The 18,985-nt window shown below is 43.8% G+C and overlaps 1 protein-coding gene across 1 annotated transcript in view; it reads left to right on the top strand.

Annotated features, from left to right (window-relative positions):
- The window catches only part of LOC147703147 (integrin alpha-L-like), a 546,902-nt gene that overhangs the window by 477,505 nt on the left and 50,412 nt on the right, over positions 1-18,985 (top strand). Inside the window, exons 23-24 of the mRNA XM_086931681.1 lie at positions 2,753-2,836; positions 12,710-12,785. Coding sequence (XP_086787807.1) covers positions 2,753-2,836; positions 12,710-12,785 — 160 coding nt within the window. The remainder of the gene's footprint in view (positions 1-2,752; positions 2,837-12,709; positions 12,786-18,985) is intronic.

Raw genomic sequence — 18,985 nt, 5'->3', positions numbered from 1 at the left:
GACACGCAGCTGGCGGTGGCACTGAATGGAGACTCCAGCATGGACGCCCCCACCTTCCAGTCAGCGTTAAAAGCTGTTGCTGGCTGGATGGCGGACAACCGATTACAACTAAATGCCTCTAAGACCGAGGTCATTATTTTCGGTAAGGAAAGTGGTCTATGGGGAGATCAATGGTGGCCTACTGATCTTGGCCCTGTGCCTACCCCTGTGAGCGAAGTCAGAAACCTTGGGGTGTGGTTCGACGACAAGCTTTCATTCATTTCCCATACCAAACGCGTGGCTGGCGTATGTTTTGGTACTTTGCATGGTCTGAGACCCATTTTTAAATTTTTCGATGCTGAGACAAGACAGATCATGGTCCAGGCTCTGGTTCTTACCAGACTGGACTATGCCAACTCTCTGTTTTTGGGCTTAAACCAGGCCGAACTGTCCCGTCTCCAGAGGGTTCAGAACGCGGCGGCCAGGATGCTTGTCGGCCTCCCGAAATTTGTCTCAGCTCGCCAAACCATCCGCAATCTTCATTGGCTTCCGATTGAGCAAAGAGTTAAGTTTAAAGCCCTCTGCTTAACCTTTAAAATCCTCAACCTAGCCTCTCCCCCGATCCTTGCACAGACTATTCTGCACTATGCTCCTACCAGAGCTCTTCGCTCTGCTAGTCTTAACCTTGCCATAGTGCCTCGTTTTAAAAGGGCTAGAGTGGGTGGTCGCTCGTTTTCAGTGCTGGCGGCTGCTCTTTGGAATTCTCTTCCAGCTCCACTCCGCTCAATTTCAGATCTGCTTCTTTTTAGGAAGACCTTGAAGACTTTTCTTTTCTCCACAGTTTAGTCTGTTTCCTGTCCAGCTTTCTTAATCGTGTTGTGTTATTCAGATCTCCAAGCGCCGGGACGCCTCTTGGCTGCGGCATCCGTGCGCTATATAAAAAATAGTTAACATAACATAACATAACATAACTTGTAAACCTTCAGCCCCAGTACTGGACAACCTATGAGGAGAATCAAAAACATTATGGATAGCAGCTTTGCCTAAGAAATGGCAGAGCTGGAGCAGAGTCAGTCGCAGGCCATGCTCACCTAGCACAAGTTGATGCCAAGATGAACCTTGTGGGAACTGAATTCAAAATAAGCGAAGGTGACACTTTTAGATGTCTTATGGAAAAGGTATTTGGTAAATAGTATTTCGCTTAATTTTACAATGATGAACTGGGGTAGGGCTGTTTTTGGGGCGGACGATCCCACATTAACACCATAAAGGAACAACGTTCCATATGAGTCCTCCAGAATTGACACAGTAGTCTAGGTTTGGCCTCCAAAAGTGGACATAAATCAAGATAATATTAACATTTTTTGAATGGCACTTTTTAAAATATTTGCCATTTCAAAGTACTCTAAAAATGTTACTGTTAACACATGGTACCTCTTTATCGACCTTACAAGTGTGGAAGGCTGTGTAGGCCCTGAACGACTTCCGGTTGGGCATTGATCTCAGAAGCGGGCACTTAACGTGCTGAAGTATCTTAACAGAACAAGGCACAACATGCCAGGTGTGGAAGATGGAGCTGATACAATGCTTCAAGAAAAGCCTCAACGACTGGACACACTACTCCAGACAAAAGTTCCCCAGTCTCACTTTTTCTGATGGTGGCAGCACCTCTTTCTCTCTGTATCCCAATATTCATCTCTCCCCTCAGTCTTATCAAAGGGCTCACCTACTTTGATTTCTTCAGATTTAATAACCCAAGGGTGGATCTCTGTTGGCTGGTCTAAAAGCTCTCTCAACCTTCCATCTTGTAGTTCGCCCTCTCTAGGGTAGGGTATGCTTCGGTATTACAGGTGGGGGCGGTCTGCGGGGAGCCCCCCTCACCTACAAAAGTCTAGCAGCCGATACTAACTCATATCTTGAGTGATTGGCAACCCTGACAGGTGTTCTAACCCTAAATTAAATTAAAATAAATGCAAGGACTAGCAGCAACACCACCTTTATGCTTGGCCTATCCTTAACCATCAATGAATTTAAATAAAATTAAATAAGTATCTATAATCCTACCCTAACAGTAATCCTAACAATTTCCCTATTTCAGTGCAGGTGCTTTAAATAAAAAGTAGCGTAACACTAACTGTAAATCTAACCTATAATTAATGTAAATAATTAACATAACAATGAAGTATTTTAAACAGATTATATTAAATTAGATAAGTGAGCATGACCATAACCCTTAATTAATTCAGACTGATATCATTCAAAATATATTGTTATATTATCTATATTACATGAAATTAATATCGTAACCTTAATTTATCTGTTTGTTAACCTTAACCCGTAGGTTGTGTAATTTAAATTACATTTATTTTCTTAAACTGAAACTTTATTTTATTATTAAATTCAGTTACCATCCCGCATACTACTTCGTAATTTATGTATATGAAATGAAATACATTACCATAATTCTAAATTAATTACACATACATTACATTATTTTCAATTAAATTATGCTAGTAACCCTACCTCTAAGCCTTAATCAAACGAACGTACTTTGCCATTTAAATTGAATTATATTTACCTAAAATGTAAGTTGGGACATTCTTTGCAGTGATTCCATCGATGTAGGGGTATTGATGTAGCAATTAAACCATGACATGATGCCATTGATGTAACTGGGTGCACCAAAGGAATCTATGAGCAGGGGCTGTAAATACTCTGAAGTGGGGAAAGCGGTGCATTGGGACCGCCATAACGATCTCTTTTCTCTCTCCAGCGACTATGAGAACAGCACATTGTTGGACAATGAGGCATCACTGCGCGTTCCCGTCAAGTACGCTATCAATGTCGTCGGAGCTGGGTAAGGACACTGCTTCTTCAAAACCACTGTGTAATCCAGTAAAATGTGCCAAACCTCTTCAAAGGACCTGCATGTCTTCAAAGAAGGTGCAACCACCCAAAGACACTGTGCTCTCTAAAACTACTGTGCAACACTGAAAGAAAGGACCCCCCTCAGAGGCTCTGTTCTCCCCCAAAAAGCTATAGTCAATGAGTGTGATGCGCCCTGTCAAAGGTGTGCAGCCCTTCAGAGTCACTGCACCACTTCGGCAGCCTCAACCCCAGAAGAGCCTTTTACCCCATTAAAGACCCCATCTCTTTAAAACACTGAACCCTTAAAGACCCTGGACCACATCATATAAACTTCACCCTTTAAAGTACTGCACCCCATTAGAGGAGCTGAACTCGATACAAACATTGCAGACCCTGAAGAACAGTCTACCCATCAAGGTCATTACAGTCCTTCTAAAGACCATTCCCAAAAAAAGAAACCACAGCTCAAAAACGGATAAGAGCATTTTGCAGAGACGGTACTTCATCAAATACGCAGCTCCCCACTAAACATTTCAAACCATATCAATGTCAATGTAACGCATTATAGACAACACCTCATATTAAAGGCACTGCCTCACTCCATTATGGAATCTGCACCCGGTCAAAGTAGGTGTATCCTATCAAAACACAGCATCCCTCTCAGGAGCAGCACTGTCCATCAAAAAGCATCCCATCAAACACATGGAAGCCCTGCTAGTGCAGTAAACCAACACAGCAGATGTAGGAGCCCAAATACCGGTCGGTAACGGCCGATTTCGGCCGTTACCGACCGGTATTTGGGTATTGTAATGTAGGGGGCTAGAAAATTACTGATTCGGTAAATTTACCGATTCGGTAAAATATCGAATCGGTAAATATACCGATTCTGTAATTCAATATGTAGGTGGCACAGTTTACAGTGCCACAGGCCCTTAGAAATTCGTTATTTACCACCCAATACTATGTGTGCATGCACATCTGTGCATGTACACCTGTGCCATGTGGCACACATACATGCCCTAAGGGCATGTATGTGTGTCACATGGTACACAAGCCAGAAACAGGGGTGCAACAAGGTGTCAAAGTGACACCCTGGCACCCTTGAATGTTTCCCCCATTTTACCGAATCAGTATTTACCGATTCGGTAATTGCCATTCATTCCTAAGGGCCTCCAGGTCCATAGGAATGAATGGCAATTACCGAATCAGTAAATACCGAATCTTACCGATTCGGTAATTTTTACCGAAAATGTATCTACATCCCATTTACCTATTCTTAAATACCGAATTGGTAAAATTCGGTATTTAAGAATAAGTAAATTGGGATTACCTGTCTTTTAACCTATCATTGACACTGTTCATCATGCCCTTCACCACTCAGCTAAACCGTGCCTTTAGGCCTGTACCGGTTCACTTCAAACCCTGCCTTGTACCCATTTAAAGACATTACTTCTCCTGCTATGAACCACTTTGAGAGGAGGGTTTCTAACAATGTAGATCCTTTAATATGTGCTTCATGTTGATATTGGCCATCTCACAAGGCCATTAAATTAGTATGAGGTGCAAGTGTACAGTATTTGGGAGGCTTAAGGTATGTTGACAGGAAGTTCACTCACCAAGTTGGAAAAATACAATCTTGAAGGTCTGGTACCAGAAGAACATGTTTCTTAACTTCAGTAAAGGTATTTCTGCTACATACATAATTGTCCCCTGCGTTCCTCACCTTGCGATCTATCTTTCCAGGCTTTAGACTGGTCAGGAACACCTTTCCCAGCAGTATCACTCCATCGTTGCCCAGTGGCGTGTCACAATGGAGCTTTAACTGTATCTTCGCCTCCAGACATGACAAGACCAGTGCACAACAGGCACAAACTGAATTTCTGGGGTCAGTTCCTAATACTTTATCTGTACTGATTAAGGCATGTGGAGAGGAAGCAAGAGTAAGGATAGAAACAAATACGACACAAACCAACCTAACCATGATTCTCCAAGCAGTAATAAACTGCCATGAAAACGTTAAGGACAGAAGAAGAGTAGATAAATCTGAATGTAAATCAACTGCTATCCAAATTAGAGCAACTTAGAAAAGAATAAAAGTAAATGAAACAAAAGGCAAAGTTCTCACATTACCAAGGACAAATAACTGCTGGTTCAAACACCTTCAGAGCACTATTCTCATTCATCACAAAGATGTCTTTCACAAGATCTGAGCAGCTCAAAACTCCCTTCAGATATATATATGTTAAATTCCTACATCATTTCACCAACAAAACCACAACAAATAGAGAGAAGTATGATTTGAACTCTAAACCACCTTCCTTATTGCCTAATTCTCAGAAGCATGGGAGAACTTTTCCAACATGTCCCCCTGAGAACGACACAAACCAAACAGTTATTTCTTAGACCACATCCACTTCAAGATCATTAAGGGCAATACCATCCTCTTCCAGACTGCCTGGTCTGAATTAATCAATGCCTTTCTCAGCCAGGAATCTTCCCTTCTTCGATAAATATTATCAAATTTCTCGGCTACTCATGTGACCCAACCTGAACCCACTGAACCGTGCCAGTGTTCATCCAATTTTCAACTTCCTTTACCTTGGAAAAGCCACTCAAATGATTGTCGCTAATTAACTAATTTCATTCCTTGGAACGGAAGGCCCTATAGCCTCTCCTCACCCGTCTGGCTTCAGGGGCAGTTTCAGCAATGAATCTTCTACTGTAAAAGGTTTGAATTATGCACAGCAGGTTGTGTGCTGAGGTGACAATGGTTTACAGTTTCCATCAACTAATCTGATGCCTTTGGCACATGGAATGCTCATCACAATTCTAGGCACACGTCATCACTGGTAAAATGAAGTTGCTGCATCCCTCAAGACTCAATTCTAACTCCTACACATAAACACCTAGATGGAGCCACTTGGTCTGATTATGAGACTCAGGCGTCAACTTACATCAATATGCCGATAATACACAACTGGATCTAAAAAAGCTCCAACCTTCAAGACATCCTCATCTTAAGAAATTGTCTCTCTCACTTGGATGACTAAATGAAAGAAAACATTCTCCTATTGAACCCAGAGAAAACTGAGTTTCTATTACCATCCACATCAGCACAACACATCTATTCTGAACTTAAAAAATTAACCAGTGTCTTCCCTTCTCCAATGAAATTCACAAAATCCCTATAAGTAACTGTTGATTCAGCTCTCTTATTCATACCATACATTAATAGCATAAAGAAATCTGGAGAAAATGTCTGTCACTTTAGGGCAGACCTACCACTTGTGGTCCTCCAGTGGAAGACAGCTGGGAGCATCTGAGCACCAGACTGGTGGCCTTCGGAAATGGGGGAATCTCCTTCCCCCACAAAACAGGCTAGGAATTTGGGAGTCCTATTGGATAGCAAACTATCCTCTGAGGACCATGTAAAAACACTGTCCAGCTCCTGTTTTGGGATCTTGAAAATGCTTAGGAAAGTCTTTCCCTGGATCCCTGTGGATGCAAGAAGGACTGTCATCCAGGTGCTCATTGTGAGTAGGTTGGACTATGAGAACTGCTTTTCTCTAGGCTCCAGGTACTGCAAAATACCGCTGCAAGAATGGCTCTGAATAAGCCCAGACGTACCCCGTCCCGTTCCCTGCTTCAATCCCTACATTGGCTGCCCGTCAGGAAGAGAGCAGTTTTCCTACTTATTATCCTGGTGTTCAAGGCAATGCAAGGCCTGGGCCCGGTATACCTAAGAAAGAAGTTAAGAGCGTATGTCCCGGGGCGCCAGCTGAGATCCACTAATCAAAATCTTTTAGTCCCTTGCAAAATTAATAAATCTAGAATGGGAGGGCGTGCTTTCTCGTATCTTGCCCCCTTCCATTGGAACAGGCTACCGGAAGCGATGCATGGCTGTACTTCTCTTGGTCACTTTAAGAAGAGTCTAAAAACCTGGGGCCAGATGTAGGTAAATGAGATTTACCGATTTTTAATTACCGAATTTTACCGATTCGGTAATTAAAAATCGGTAAATCTGAGGGGTGGATATGTAGGAACATCCAGATGTTCCTTTTACCGAATCGGTAAATATCGGTATTTACCGATTCGGTAAATACCGACCGGTAATGCCCCATTCATTCCTATGGGCTTTGAAGCCCATAGGAATGAATGGGGCATTACCGGTCGGTATTTACCGAATCGGTAAATACCGATTCTGACAAGGGTGCAGGGGGTGTCACTTTGACACCCTCTAGCACCCCCAAAAAAGGTTCGGGGGCCATGTGGCAGGCATACCTGCCCTAAGGGCAGGTCTGCCTGTCATATGGCACAGGTGTGCATGCACACATGTGCATGCACACCAGAATCGGTGTTTTACCATCAAATAGTATTTGATGGTAAAATACCGATTCTGTAATGCTTGTGGGACTCAGAAGAGTCCCACCTACATATCAATTTTACCGAATCGGAAAAAATACCGATTCGGTATTTTACAGATTCTGTAAAATACAGGGCCCTACATCTCAAATTGCATTTACCGGTCGGTAACGGCCGAATTCGGCCGTTACCGACCTGTAAATGCCTACCTACATCTGGCCCCTGGTTGTTCTAGGGGCCCAGGCTGGGCGAGGGTTCTGCTTGTCCTGTGCTGCTGGGCGCCAAGAGATCCCCCTGGGGATGATTCGCTGCGCCATGTAAATGTCAAATAATAACAATAATAATAATAATCTGCCCTCACACTGATGGGAGCCGGATAGATGAGCTGCTAGTAGGAAGAATCCCAAGGATGTGCCTACTTCCACCGGCAAATTACGAGCCCACATTGCACTGTTTGTTATTGGACAGTGGTAGAGTCCAAAAAACACTAAATGTTGTTACTCGAGATGGAAGGCAGAAATATCTTCATTGCAAAATTAACTGCCAGCAGCTGGTGCACATTCATCTCCAGACGCTGTTCCAACATGGACAAAGAACCGTGCCGTGTCATGTCATGCAGATTGGCAACCCAGTCCAAAGAGGTGGTTTCCGTAATCATGGGTGACAATTCTTTAGAATGCTGAAAGGGCGGCTCGCCAAAATGCTGGAAGACTCCATTCACCAGTGCAGTTCTGGCTAAAACAGAATGTGAGATCTGCAACCGAGCGATCAAACTCTCCTAATGCAGAAGACACTGATCTCTGGATTCACTGAAGGGCCCATCCACCATTTGGCATGTGGCACCAATAGGATGAATGAAACATTAGGCAAAGCAGATGCAAGAACTGCAGAACCCTGGATCCGAGCTCTATTCAGAAACTTCAGAATCGTCGCCTGAATATCCACAACCCTCTAAGGAAGAGAAAAGGTCTTCAAATGGATCATGTTCAGTGAGTCCATGACAGTCAGCCCATTCGTAGGAGAGAGCTGAGGGGCATATTAACAAGGAACAGGGAAAATTAGCGCTAAGGGCACTTAGCGTTAATTAAAAAATTTTAACGCCTGCTATTGCTGGATAATATCGCCTGGTTATCGCGTTATTAACAACGCTAACTGCCTAGGCGATAAAAAATCCAGTGATATCAGCATTTTGGGAGGTTATCGCTGGTAATGCAGTGATAAAACTACAAGGATAGGGATATCCTTGTTGATAGCCCATGGTGGACTTAGACATGTAATCCACCTCCCATTGGATTACATGGCTAAATCTGAAAATTAGCAGACGTAAAAAAGCAGCGTTAACCGTGGTTAGCTCTGCTTTTTTGTCTCTAACAGGGTTAGCGTGAAGCTTGATAATAGGAGAAATGTCGCTTAGCAACATTTCTCCTATTATTTTGCTCTGGAACGCCCACTTTGCATCTCATTAGAGATGCAAAACGAAGCGTAGCGAAAAAGGGTGCTAACATGCGATTTTGCATGTTAGCACCCTGTTGTTGATAGGGCGATATTTTTATCTCCGCTTCTTTGGCTTTTAAAGCCAAAAAAAGCAGAGATAAAGCCCTAGTTAATATGCCCCCTGAATCCTTTGAGTTTAATGATAAAGTTCAGGTCATGGAGGAGTGTCATCGTCTACTGATGTTGTACCATGACCAGTGCAGTGGTCTCCACTTTCCAGTCTTCCAAGTACAGAAATAGGGGAATTCCAACCCATTGCACTGAAGCCACCAATACTATCAACCCTTTCATATAGATTAATGGAGTGGTCGTATGTGTAAATGACAGATTTGTGAACATAGTGCTGGGAGCCTACTGTGAATCTCAGGTAACATCTATAGGTGGGAAGAATTGGACATTGAAAATATGCATTCTCGAGATCTAAGCATGCCAACTGATTTCTCACATTCAGGGCCAGTACGACTTGGCTCAGGGACAGTATCTTAAATTTTCCAGGTTAAGGAACAAGTTCAAAAGGTGGAAGAGGCTGAGAAGGAGGCTCAGACCTGGGTCTTCATGGGGACCAAGCAGTAACGGGAATAGAATTATGTGCTCCTTTTAGCTTTAACATCTCTGAAGAAGTCAGCGGACCACTTCCAATCACACTGGAACAGCATGGCAACCGTAACCAGGGACCAAGCAAAAGTGTCTGTAGAGTCCATACTGCCCTTCAAGATCTGTTTGAAATCATCCATCACTGACCAATGGCTTTGTCATGTGGTCAGGTAAGATGATCACTATACGTTTTACCAGTTCTCAGTGGTATGAACATATCAGTCCAGGAGGAAGGTGGCATTAGCAATGCGGAGGGCCAGGCTTCCAGAATTAGAGGACATTTCTTTGTCTTCCTATTGAGAGGCACCATGGAGAAGATATTGGAATTTTGCATGGACAAGGACCCACTAGACTTTCTAGTGGTAGGTGAGGAGGTCCTATATGCCTGGCTAAATGTCTAAGGAATGCTGGGCTCATAAAGGGTTTCTCCCATGCAACGGTAGCAGGATTCAAGAGAGCCTCAATAAAAGCAAGCAAGACCTCAGCCACTGAGGAGGAGTCTTGAGACATATCTGTCAAGATGTTAGACTTTGTCTCTGCAGATGGCAAGGTCGATTCCAAGGCTTCAGAAGGTTTACTTACTTCAGTCGTAAATGAGGAAACTGACTGTGAAGCACAGATGTCGCTGTCTGATGAAATGTCATCGCTGCCTGCATTCTGTTAATCCACATATAAGCCAGCATTAGTATTATAGTGAGGAAGAGGTTATTAGCCTTAAATCACCAACCTCTCTAGGACCATAGGCTTTGTCAGGCATTGTAAGGGCATTAGAATCACTGCAAAACATACCCTCCATCTAGGCAGATCACTGAGCCCTAGGGAGGTGCTGTGCCAAGATAACATCACCGAGGGCACCATAGCTTTCTCTCTCATCACACTAACTTTATTCTTTAACATTGACGGCATCAGGAGTGGTGCAAGAGTCTCTTATAAGTGTCTGTGTGGCATGGAAGGTGGTTCCGACCGAACAGGGAATAGGACCTTGTCAGACTTTGACTTCTTAGCCGCCAGAGCTGTACGCAGGTGTTGTGTCAGGAGTCTTCTGGTCAGAGTCACCAGGCCTGCAGGAACATGCCCCCATTGGGGGAAGGATGCCATCCAGATGGTACAGGAGCTGACCTGAACAGATCCAGCATAGCAAACCAGATTCTTTGACCTGCGTTGCTCATTTGTTTCAATATCAAGATCTTGCCCAATGGCTAGGAAGACGCTTGACGCCCCGGAACGGCACTGCGCATGGGATCATTTCCTCAAGGAAGAAAAGGACTTCTTCATATGGTGCTTTTAACGTTTTTGTGGAAAATTATTTTGAAGGTCATTCCCTGACAGACAACTTACCTGTGAGCAAGATCACTTTGTCTTCTCCCTGCTGGCCTTTGGGAACATTGAAACACAAGAATTGCAGGCTGCGGCCTCGCACTCCGATCCCTGACACCACATGCAGATGCCATGTTAGATCCGATTGGTATGTCTTCTTACAGCAACTGCAACAAGCATTGTCACATGAAAAATTTGAAGGTGATGTTTCAACTAGTAGCTGTTGAAATGCGGTGGTATTTTATCTGTGAGACACCAGGAGGGAGTGTTCTGAATCTGCGTTGCTGGGATGTAGGAAAAAGGAACGGATACCAACATGCATGTTGGTGCTAAATATAATCTGTTGTCGTCATATCTATTTGAAGCCTTATGGTTTGACAAGGTGGCAGTAGAGAGATATGCCTGAGAAAGATTTATCGGACTAGCATGAAGCTTGGAAGGATAACTCACAGGGTCAGGAACCTGCAGAAAGATGTATCCACCAGAACATCATTGTCAGAATATCATCTGAGATAAATATTTTGTCTAAACATTGTTTATAAAAATAGTGCCCAGTGAAGGTAATAATAGAAATCTACACTCGGTCGGACACTATTTTTGTAAACGACATTTAGAGAAAGATATTTGTTTCACAGGATATTTCTGTATATGATATTTTGACATACACCCCACTGTTGAGGTCATCTAATGAGGTTGGGAGCAGGCCCCTGGCATATTCATGATGATGGCTTGCTCAGATACCTCCCTCTCTCTTCCTGACCCCGTGTAAAGCCTGGGTGGTCATTGGGTGTGCAGTGAGTGAGATGCACTGGTCATACACCTTCCTGCCAATCAATATCCCATCCTGTGTGGGTCCTATAGTTTTAACAAATTGCTTGAAAGCATGAGCGTTCTGACATCACATGTGGTGTGCTCATCACGCCATGACACAAGATACCCGCTCTTCACCTGCATGGCATATCTGCATGGTGCTGAGTCTTTCAGTGAGGCAGACATGAAGCCAAACCCACATTCCATGAGCAGAAGAGCATCAATCGCAACCATAGAATGTTGTCACTACTAAGAGTGTATGGAAGCACCATTTCATCACCTGGGGCCCTATTACACATAGGGCGCACTTTCCCTGTTTGCACCATGGTGCATATCAAAGCAGGTGCACCGGGTGCAAAGAATGGAAGTGCTCCCTATTACATTGAATGTGTTGCGACCAGGAGAGCCGCGAAGTCCTGCTGCCCTGGGGACAGCAGATGCAAGTGAAAACAGAGCTGCTTTGAAGCGACCACTTTGTGTTTCACTGGACAGGTAGCAACCCGCCTGCACTTTTAAAAGGGGAGAAATATCCCCTTGCAGGCAGGTGCAGCCAGTGACTGCACCCGCCTACAAGGGGATGTCTGGGGGGGTTCATAGGACTCCCTTTCCCCCTCCAGAGGGCTGCCATCAGTGGGGTGCACTGTCAGTGGGCCTCCTGATAGCCTCTCCGCCTGCATCTATGATACGGTGCGGGTGCAGAGGCAATGGGATTCCCTCATTTGCTTGGGGCCATGCCCCTATGTAAATGAGGGAACACCCTCTGGTTCGCCAGAAAAGGCGACACAAGCATCTGCTGCCCTTTCTGTAAAACCAACGTACCTCAGGGGCACACAAAGCAAACACACATGCCCGTTGTGCCCCCCAGGGCACTTCCCAGTTGTACTCCTGCTGGTTCTATTTTTATAACTAATATTAGTATTTAATTGGTGTGATATAGCCTTTGCCTCCCATGAACAAGTTCTGATAGATACAGTTATTGGCATTAAACCTCAAACTTTTTGTTTAGCCCTAATTCTCTGTCAGCTGTGTAATGTCAGTGTATGATGGGGTATAGGTTTTCGTTCGGGTCCAGTGTGGGCCATTGAGTAGGCTGTGGCCTGGGTTGTGTCAGTCTGCCCCATCCCACCACAATGAGAGGTCAAGCCTCTAGTGTGATTCTCTCAGACACACACAGCCTCTGGGCACAGACAACCATGTGTATCCCTAGAGGTGAGCCCACCTAGGAGGGCGCAGGCCCTTTCGTGTGTACCTGGAGATGGAAATCTTTTATGTTTTTCAATTGCAGGTTAGAAGGCTCCACCAAATATGTGAACTTCACCATTGGGAAAGAAGAAACTAAATCTGTGAAGCATTCCTACAAGGTGAGGAGCTCCCCAGCCTGCTGCCATTCACAAATTCTAACACAGCTCCATTGCAGTTATATATGTGTCTGTTGTCTATGCCTGGTATCCTCTGTTTCTGCTGTACTTGAATCCTGTTTCTGCTCTCCCTGTCCAAACAGCCTCTGTTTCATTTGACCCTGTACTAGTATCCTCTGCAGTGCTTAATTTGTAAAAAAAAAAGAAGTGCAGGTGCTGAAACTTTTGCCAAGGAGGCCACAGCTCACTTCTTCCTCCGGTGAGCCCCACTTTCAACACTCTCACTGCCTCAGTCTCTATCTTCTAACCTTGATCTGTTGTCTGTCCCCTAAGTCTTTGCTCTAAGAGTCTATCCTCTCACCTCTCTAATTGTTTCCTATTATCTTTGTCACACCTGGTGTGTTACCTTATTCCCTGTATTTATGATTTTCCCTCTATTCATACTAGCCCTGCCCTTTTTCCTCTTCACTTTTATCCATGCTCTGCTCTCTCGCCCCTCGATCTTGGCTCTTTATTATCACTCTTCTAGCAGTGATTAGCTGTGTCTCCGTTTTATATTTTGACTGCTTTTTTTCCTCTGTCCTGTCCTCTACATCCTTTCATTCTATCTTCTCTCTTCTTAATGCTCTCCTCTTCACATCATGGCTGCTTTCTATTTCTATCTGATTTGCTCTCCTTTTCTTCGACTTAGCTCCGTCATATCTCTCTCCTCTCCTTTTTTTCTCCTCTTTACTCCTGCTCTCTCTCTCATCTATAACACTGCTGCTACCTGTGACCCCTGTCGTCAGCCTGTACATGTCCCTGCTACTTTGAACTCTGCGTTTTCCAGTTGTCTTTCCTAAAGAAGAGGAAGATGACGTGTTTTACTTTCTTACCTACACCGAGTGCAAAAACAAAATGTACACCAAATGAAAATGCTTTTTTTTGCATATATTAATCCGTGCAGTATAACTGGGTTATTTGCAGAACAGGTAGCTGCTCGAGCACAGCAGGAGATGTCACTGCTAGTAATGCCTGTAATTAGTAGGTCCAGGGATGGCGACGGCATCTGCATCCACTGCTCAGCCTGCTGTGACCCTGCCTGCTACAGCACAGGCATCGTCCCCAGCCGTAACGCTGCCAATACCGGTAAGTATGGCTATGGCGCCTACTGGACTCACGCACGCTCAGCAATTACCATGCTGGGGTGCAGTGCACAGATTCTACAGGTGACGCCATGGCGCACAAAAGTTGTGTTGGGCCACAGCCGCATCGAGCACGTTGAGCATAGCAGCAATGCAGGGCTGCAGGATATGCTACTCTGGCTACACAGCAATTGAAAAGTCCACAATTACTTTACTTTAGTCTTCCTCAAGAGCCCTCACTCCCAAGTTCCAAATGCTCTCTTGCAGCTTCCTTGCCTCAACTCCGTCATGAGCCAGCCCCCAGCTACAATTATTCAATGGGAGGCTTAGGCTTAGGCAGTGGCAGGGTGCATATTTATTTCATAATTAAGAGGAACCCCCTTCTATCCAAAGGAATAGGGTAATATATCAAGGTATCACAAAAAATTGTATCCTTTGGAGAAAATATCACCTATTCAGTCAATCTGTTCCACTCATTCTTAGTCACTCGTATCATTCGCATTCATTGGAAGTGAGACCATATATTCCTAATAGATAATCCTGACAACATCAGATGTAGAAAAGTACAAAATCAATTTATTGATAAAAATTAGTTAAAATATACTTATAGTCTAAAAGACAATTATGCATTAAATCATCTATATCTAACATACAACTGTGTCAAAATATTAAGACAGGCCTAATTACATCTTATAAAAACCAATAATAAAAATAATTTAAAAAAGGAGAAAGTTCATATCACAAGACACACAACCCTATGTCATCAGTGGCGTACACATCCGTAAGAAAAGACTTTGCAGGGCTACTGCCAGGTATTTTCCAATTTATAAAATACTCTTTGGTCTAGCCACCTGACAGATTGTGTACTTTTCAGTAAAGCGTTGACGCGTTTCGATGGATTCCTATATCGCCATCTTTATCAAGACAAAGAATTTTGTAGACTCTCAACAGAATGTATGAGGTAAGAAAATAATACACATGTAATCAATTTGAAACCTTTCTATGGCAACGTTGAGTACTAATATGACCCTGAGCGTATGCTTCTCGGGCAGAGGGTATCAAAAGCTTCCCATTCCTTTACTGGGATTGCGTTGTATACTCTGCATCATTGTACAAGCAGGAGGATGGTTAACTGAATCTAAAAGGATCCTTCGGCCTGGTGATGGAAGGTGAAGATAGATTCTTCTGGTTAGGGCTGATAATTAAAGAGGGCGTCACTCACTCTATCATTCGTGGCGTACAAGGTTGCTGGCCCACTCACTGATTCTGAAAATGGCCAGACGTGTATCCTTGCTAAGCAAAAGCGGATGATTATTGATGATCTCTATCCCTTTCGAACCGAATATCCTGATTCTGGTTCCCCTTTGATAATTAGGGTTTGTGTGGTTTGACGCTCCTACGTGAAATCGTGTACCGCTTGTCGTACCCTATAAGTGGCAGGGTGCAGCAGACTCAGGGAATAGAATGCAAGACATAGTTTGTCAATGACTTCTTGGATTTGTGATCGGCGTGATGACATCATCACTAACGTGGTGATACACAATCATGCCTGCCTGGACAGGTGTATGCTGGCTTGTCTATGAACATTTACCAGCCAGTCACCATGCAATGTATGTTATTCTTTTTATTTTGAATTTGAACAATTAATATTGAGACCACCACCTGCAGGGTCAGAAATAGTAGCACCGGCCCTGTGAAAGAAGTGCCGGTGCTGAGCACCTTCTCAAATTAAGCACTGACTGTTTCTACTCAACTGTTCCCAATATCGTTAACTGCTCTCCCAGCGTCTTCTGCTTCTGTTTTTTCTGTCCCAACATCCCCTTTCTGCTTTTCATGCCTTCACATCCCCACTTGCTTTTTTTTTGCAATATCATAAAGCAACGAGGAGATTTTCCAAACAGAAATTCGACTTGAAAAAACTGACTGGCACATGCATCAAAGCTTTTTGCGATCGCAAACGGTGCGATTCGCAAAAATCATCCGTCTGCGATCGCAAAATTAGCTTTTGCGATGCATTAAGGGTCAAGGCCCTCACAATTTGAGAATTCGCAATTAATTGTTAGTTCTCAAATTGCGATTGCATTTAAGGAATCGCATTTTGCGATTCCTTAAATGCAATGCAAGAACCACTTTGAAGTAGTGATTTCGCTACTAGGAATCGCAAATTACCATAAAGTTGAACTTCATGGTAATTAGCAAACTTTGAAAAATGCACTAAAGTGATTGATAAATGCTTGAATTAATCTCAGCCATCGGTAATTACTCAGGCCCGCTTCCCAGTCCATCATTATTTGACACCTAATCCACCTCAGTTTAGACCCAGCCATATGCAAATCAATCTTGGTCCTGCTTAAATATGAAGGGCCTCATTTATGAGAAATGACGCATCGCTGCGTGAAAGCAGCGGTGCGTCACTTCTCAGTGCGCACTCCTTGCAACATACCTGATGCGTCATATTTACTGTATGACGCATCATGTCGCAAGTAGTTACAGATACGTCAGTATTTCTGACGTATCTGTATAGCGCAAAAGTGACGAATTGCTGGAGTGTGTCACAAAAGTAGCACAACTCCAGCAATGTGTCCATTCACATGGGGCAAGCCCCATGTGAAAGGACCTGCGTCAGTCTTACGCCTGCTGTGAGGCAGGCGTAAGATTTTGACGCAATGGCGTCCTAGAAGTGATGCTGTGAAATCTCATAGATTTCATTGCGTCACTTTTACGAGACATTTTGCGGGGAACGCCCCCTGCATACATTATACCTGACGCAGGTATAATGTAGCGCAGGGGTTTACAAAGTGACGCATCTGCTTAGTTGTGTCACTTTGTAAATAGTGTGCAACAGGAGGCATGTTTTACGCTGCTGATGCGTCACAAAAAGTGACGCATCGGAAGCGCAAAACTGACGCAAGGCCTCATAAATGAGGCCCGAAGAGTCCAACCCGAACTGTCTGGCCAGGTCCTCTCTAAATGGGGACAAAAGCATTTCTTTTCTCTTGTCAGCAGCAGGCCACACCTCCTCCCACAGAAAGGCCTTTTGTTCCTGTTTCCTGGGAGTAATTCACACCTCCTGGCAGGAGAGCAGCAGGCTGTCTGAGGTGACAACTGCTGTAGTTAATCAGAAAAGGCTACTAGAACTTAGGGGCAAGAAAGTGGTGACTTTATAAAGTCACATTTATAATACAAGCTTCAATAAATCCGATTTCCGAACTGGCTTGAGTTTAATGCAACAATTGATTTGATACCTTGAAATGCTATATTTGGTGGTTCCAAATGGAAATTAGCACTTAAGAGTGTAACTTCCTGTTAGCCGAAAGGGCTGCCTGCCTTGCTACAGTGAAAACAACAATGGTGGGTTTTCACTGTCAGGACATGTAAAGCATATAAGAAACATGTACTTCTTTCTATTACTCTGCACCCTTCCTTACGGGTTTCTAAGGCCTGCCTTAAGAGTGAGTTTTAAATATTAAAAAGGAAAGCTTTGAACTTGGCGAAAGGGTTTATTTTGGCATGTTGGATTGGCAGTTTAATAGCAGCTCGACTAGGCTCCAGTGGCAGACCTAGAGCTATGTTATCACTTTGCCGCTGCAGTGGTGGAGCCATAAGTGTTGCGGGCCACTAATGGCATTTAACTTAAGAGTCCTGGGTGCACTTTGCACCATATGTGAGGCACTTATAGGTAAGTTAAATATACCAATCAGGTGTTAGCAGTGCTTTAAATGGAAATTTAGAAGTGCTGGCACTCACTATCCATAGTACATGTTTGCTTCTGAAAAGTGCTGGTACTCTAACGTTAAAAAAATTGTAGCAGTGCTGAGAACTGCAGGTACTCGGTACCGGACAGTACTTTCCCATTTAAAGCATGGGGTGTTAGTCAATTGCCCATACATTTGATGGGTATGAGCACATGCCCGGGGCTCCTGTCAGCAGGGACCAGTGCATTTCAGAATCGAAAAACCAGCAGCCTTAGTCTAAATATTTGGTGGTTGATGACAAAAAAAGAGGCATTTCCTGACACAGTCATAGTAAGTGCTGTAGTCCACGAGAGGCAGTTAAATTTCCTTCGGCCTTTTAGGAAAGTTAAATGTGCCAATCAGGTTTTAAGCATTGCTTAATTTGTAAAAAGGTAAGTGTCAAGAGTCCTTGCCAGGTGGCCACTGCCACTTGAACCACCAATTGACCCTGTCACCACTGCCAATCACGGTACTAACACAACTACTATCCATCATACCCTACAAGTGTGACAATTCAGACTATTCCAGGCCCCCAAAGCTATAAGATTGGCTTGGGTGGCAGGATTTATTAATTTAAAATGTACATTGAATTAATAAACCACTTTTGTTGTGCTCATGTCTAAATTAGACAAAAGAGTGCCACCATGTGGCACACTGTCGTAAGTGTCGGTGCTGACAATTAAAGTGCCAGGGCCGAGCACCAGAATGCAGAGGCTCAAATTAAGCACTGGTTTTTAAGCCAATTTTGACATGTTTTGGGGGGTCGGACCACAGACACCGGGCCCTGGATAGCAGTGTCCCAGTTCAAGCTTACCAGCAGGTAAGTCTCACAAATGACTGGGGGTGACCAGCCTATATGGGTTCACTTTGCAACATCGCACCTTGACAAGAGCAGATAATCACTGCTTTTGGCCTGCTGCCATGCACTGGAACTGCTTCAATAAACCTTTGGATTTGTACAAAAATCTCTGAATTTACATCCAAGCCCTGCAGTTGTTGTTCCCACAGCAACTGTGCCCTGGAGGCTGCCCAGAGTCCCCAGTGCTCAGTGTGCACAGCTTTCAGCTATGCACAGCTGTACTGGTATTGTCCTTTTTTTTATTAATTTTTTATTTTTATTGAAGTTCATGGTGCATAAAAGACATAACAGTTAATTAATCACATGCGAGGCATAAAAACATCTGATACAAATAAATAATCACTCATATATAAACACCTAAAAGCAAGATTCATAATGTGGGAATAAGATACATTTATCTTCCAATATCAAATTCAGATTCTGTCCTCCAGCCACTTCTTGACCGGGCCCAAAGGCGACTTCCCATCTCTGGTATTTTCCTTATGT

This window comes from Lissotriton vulgaris, chromosome 7 (genome assembly GCF_964263255.1).
Source record: "Lissotriton vulgaris chromosome 7, aLisVul1.2, whole genome shotgun sequence".
In the NCBI taxonomy this organism is placed as follows: domain Eukaryota; kingdom Metazoa; phylum Chordata; class Amphibia; order Caudata; family Salamandridae; genus Lissotriton; species Lissotriton vulgaris.
Note: the sequence above shows the minus strand (reverse complement) of the source record. Positions and strands in the feature narration are given on the sequence as shown.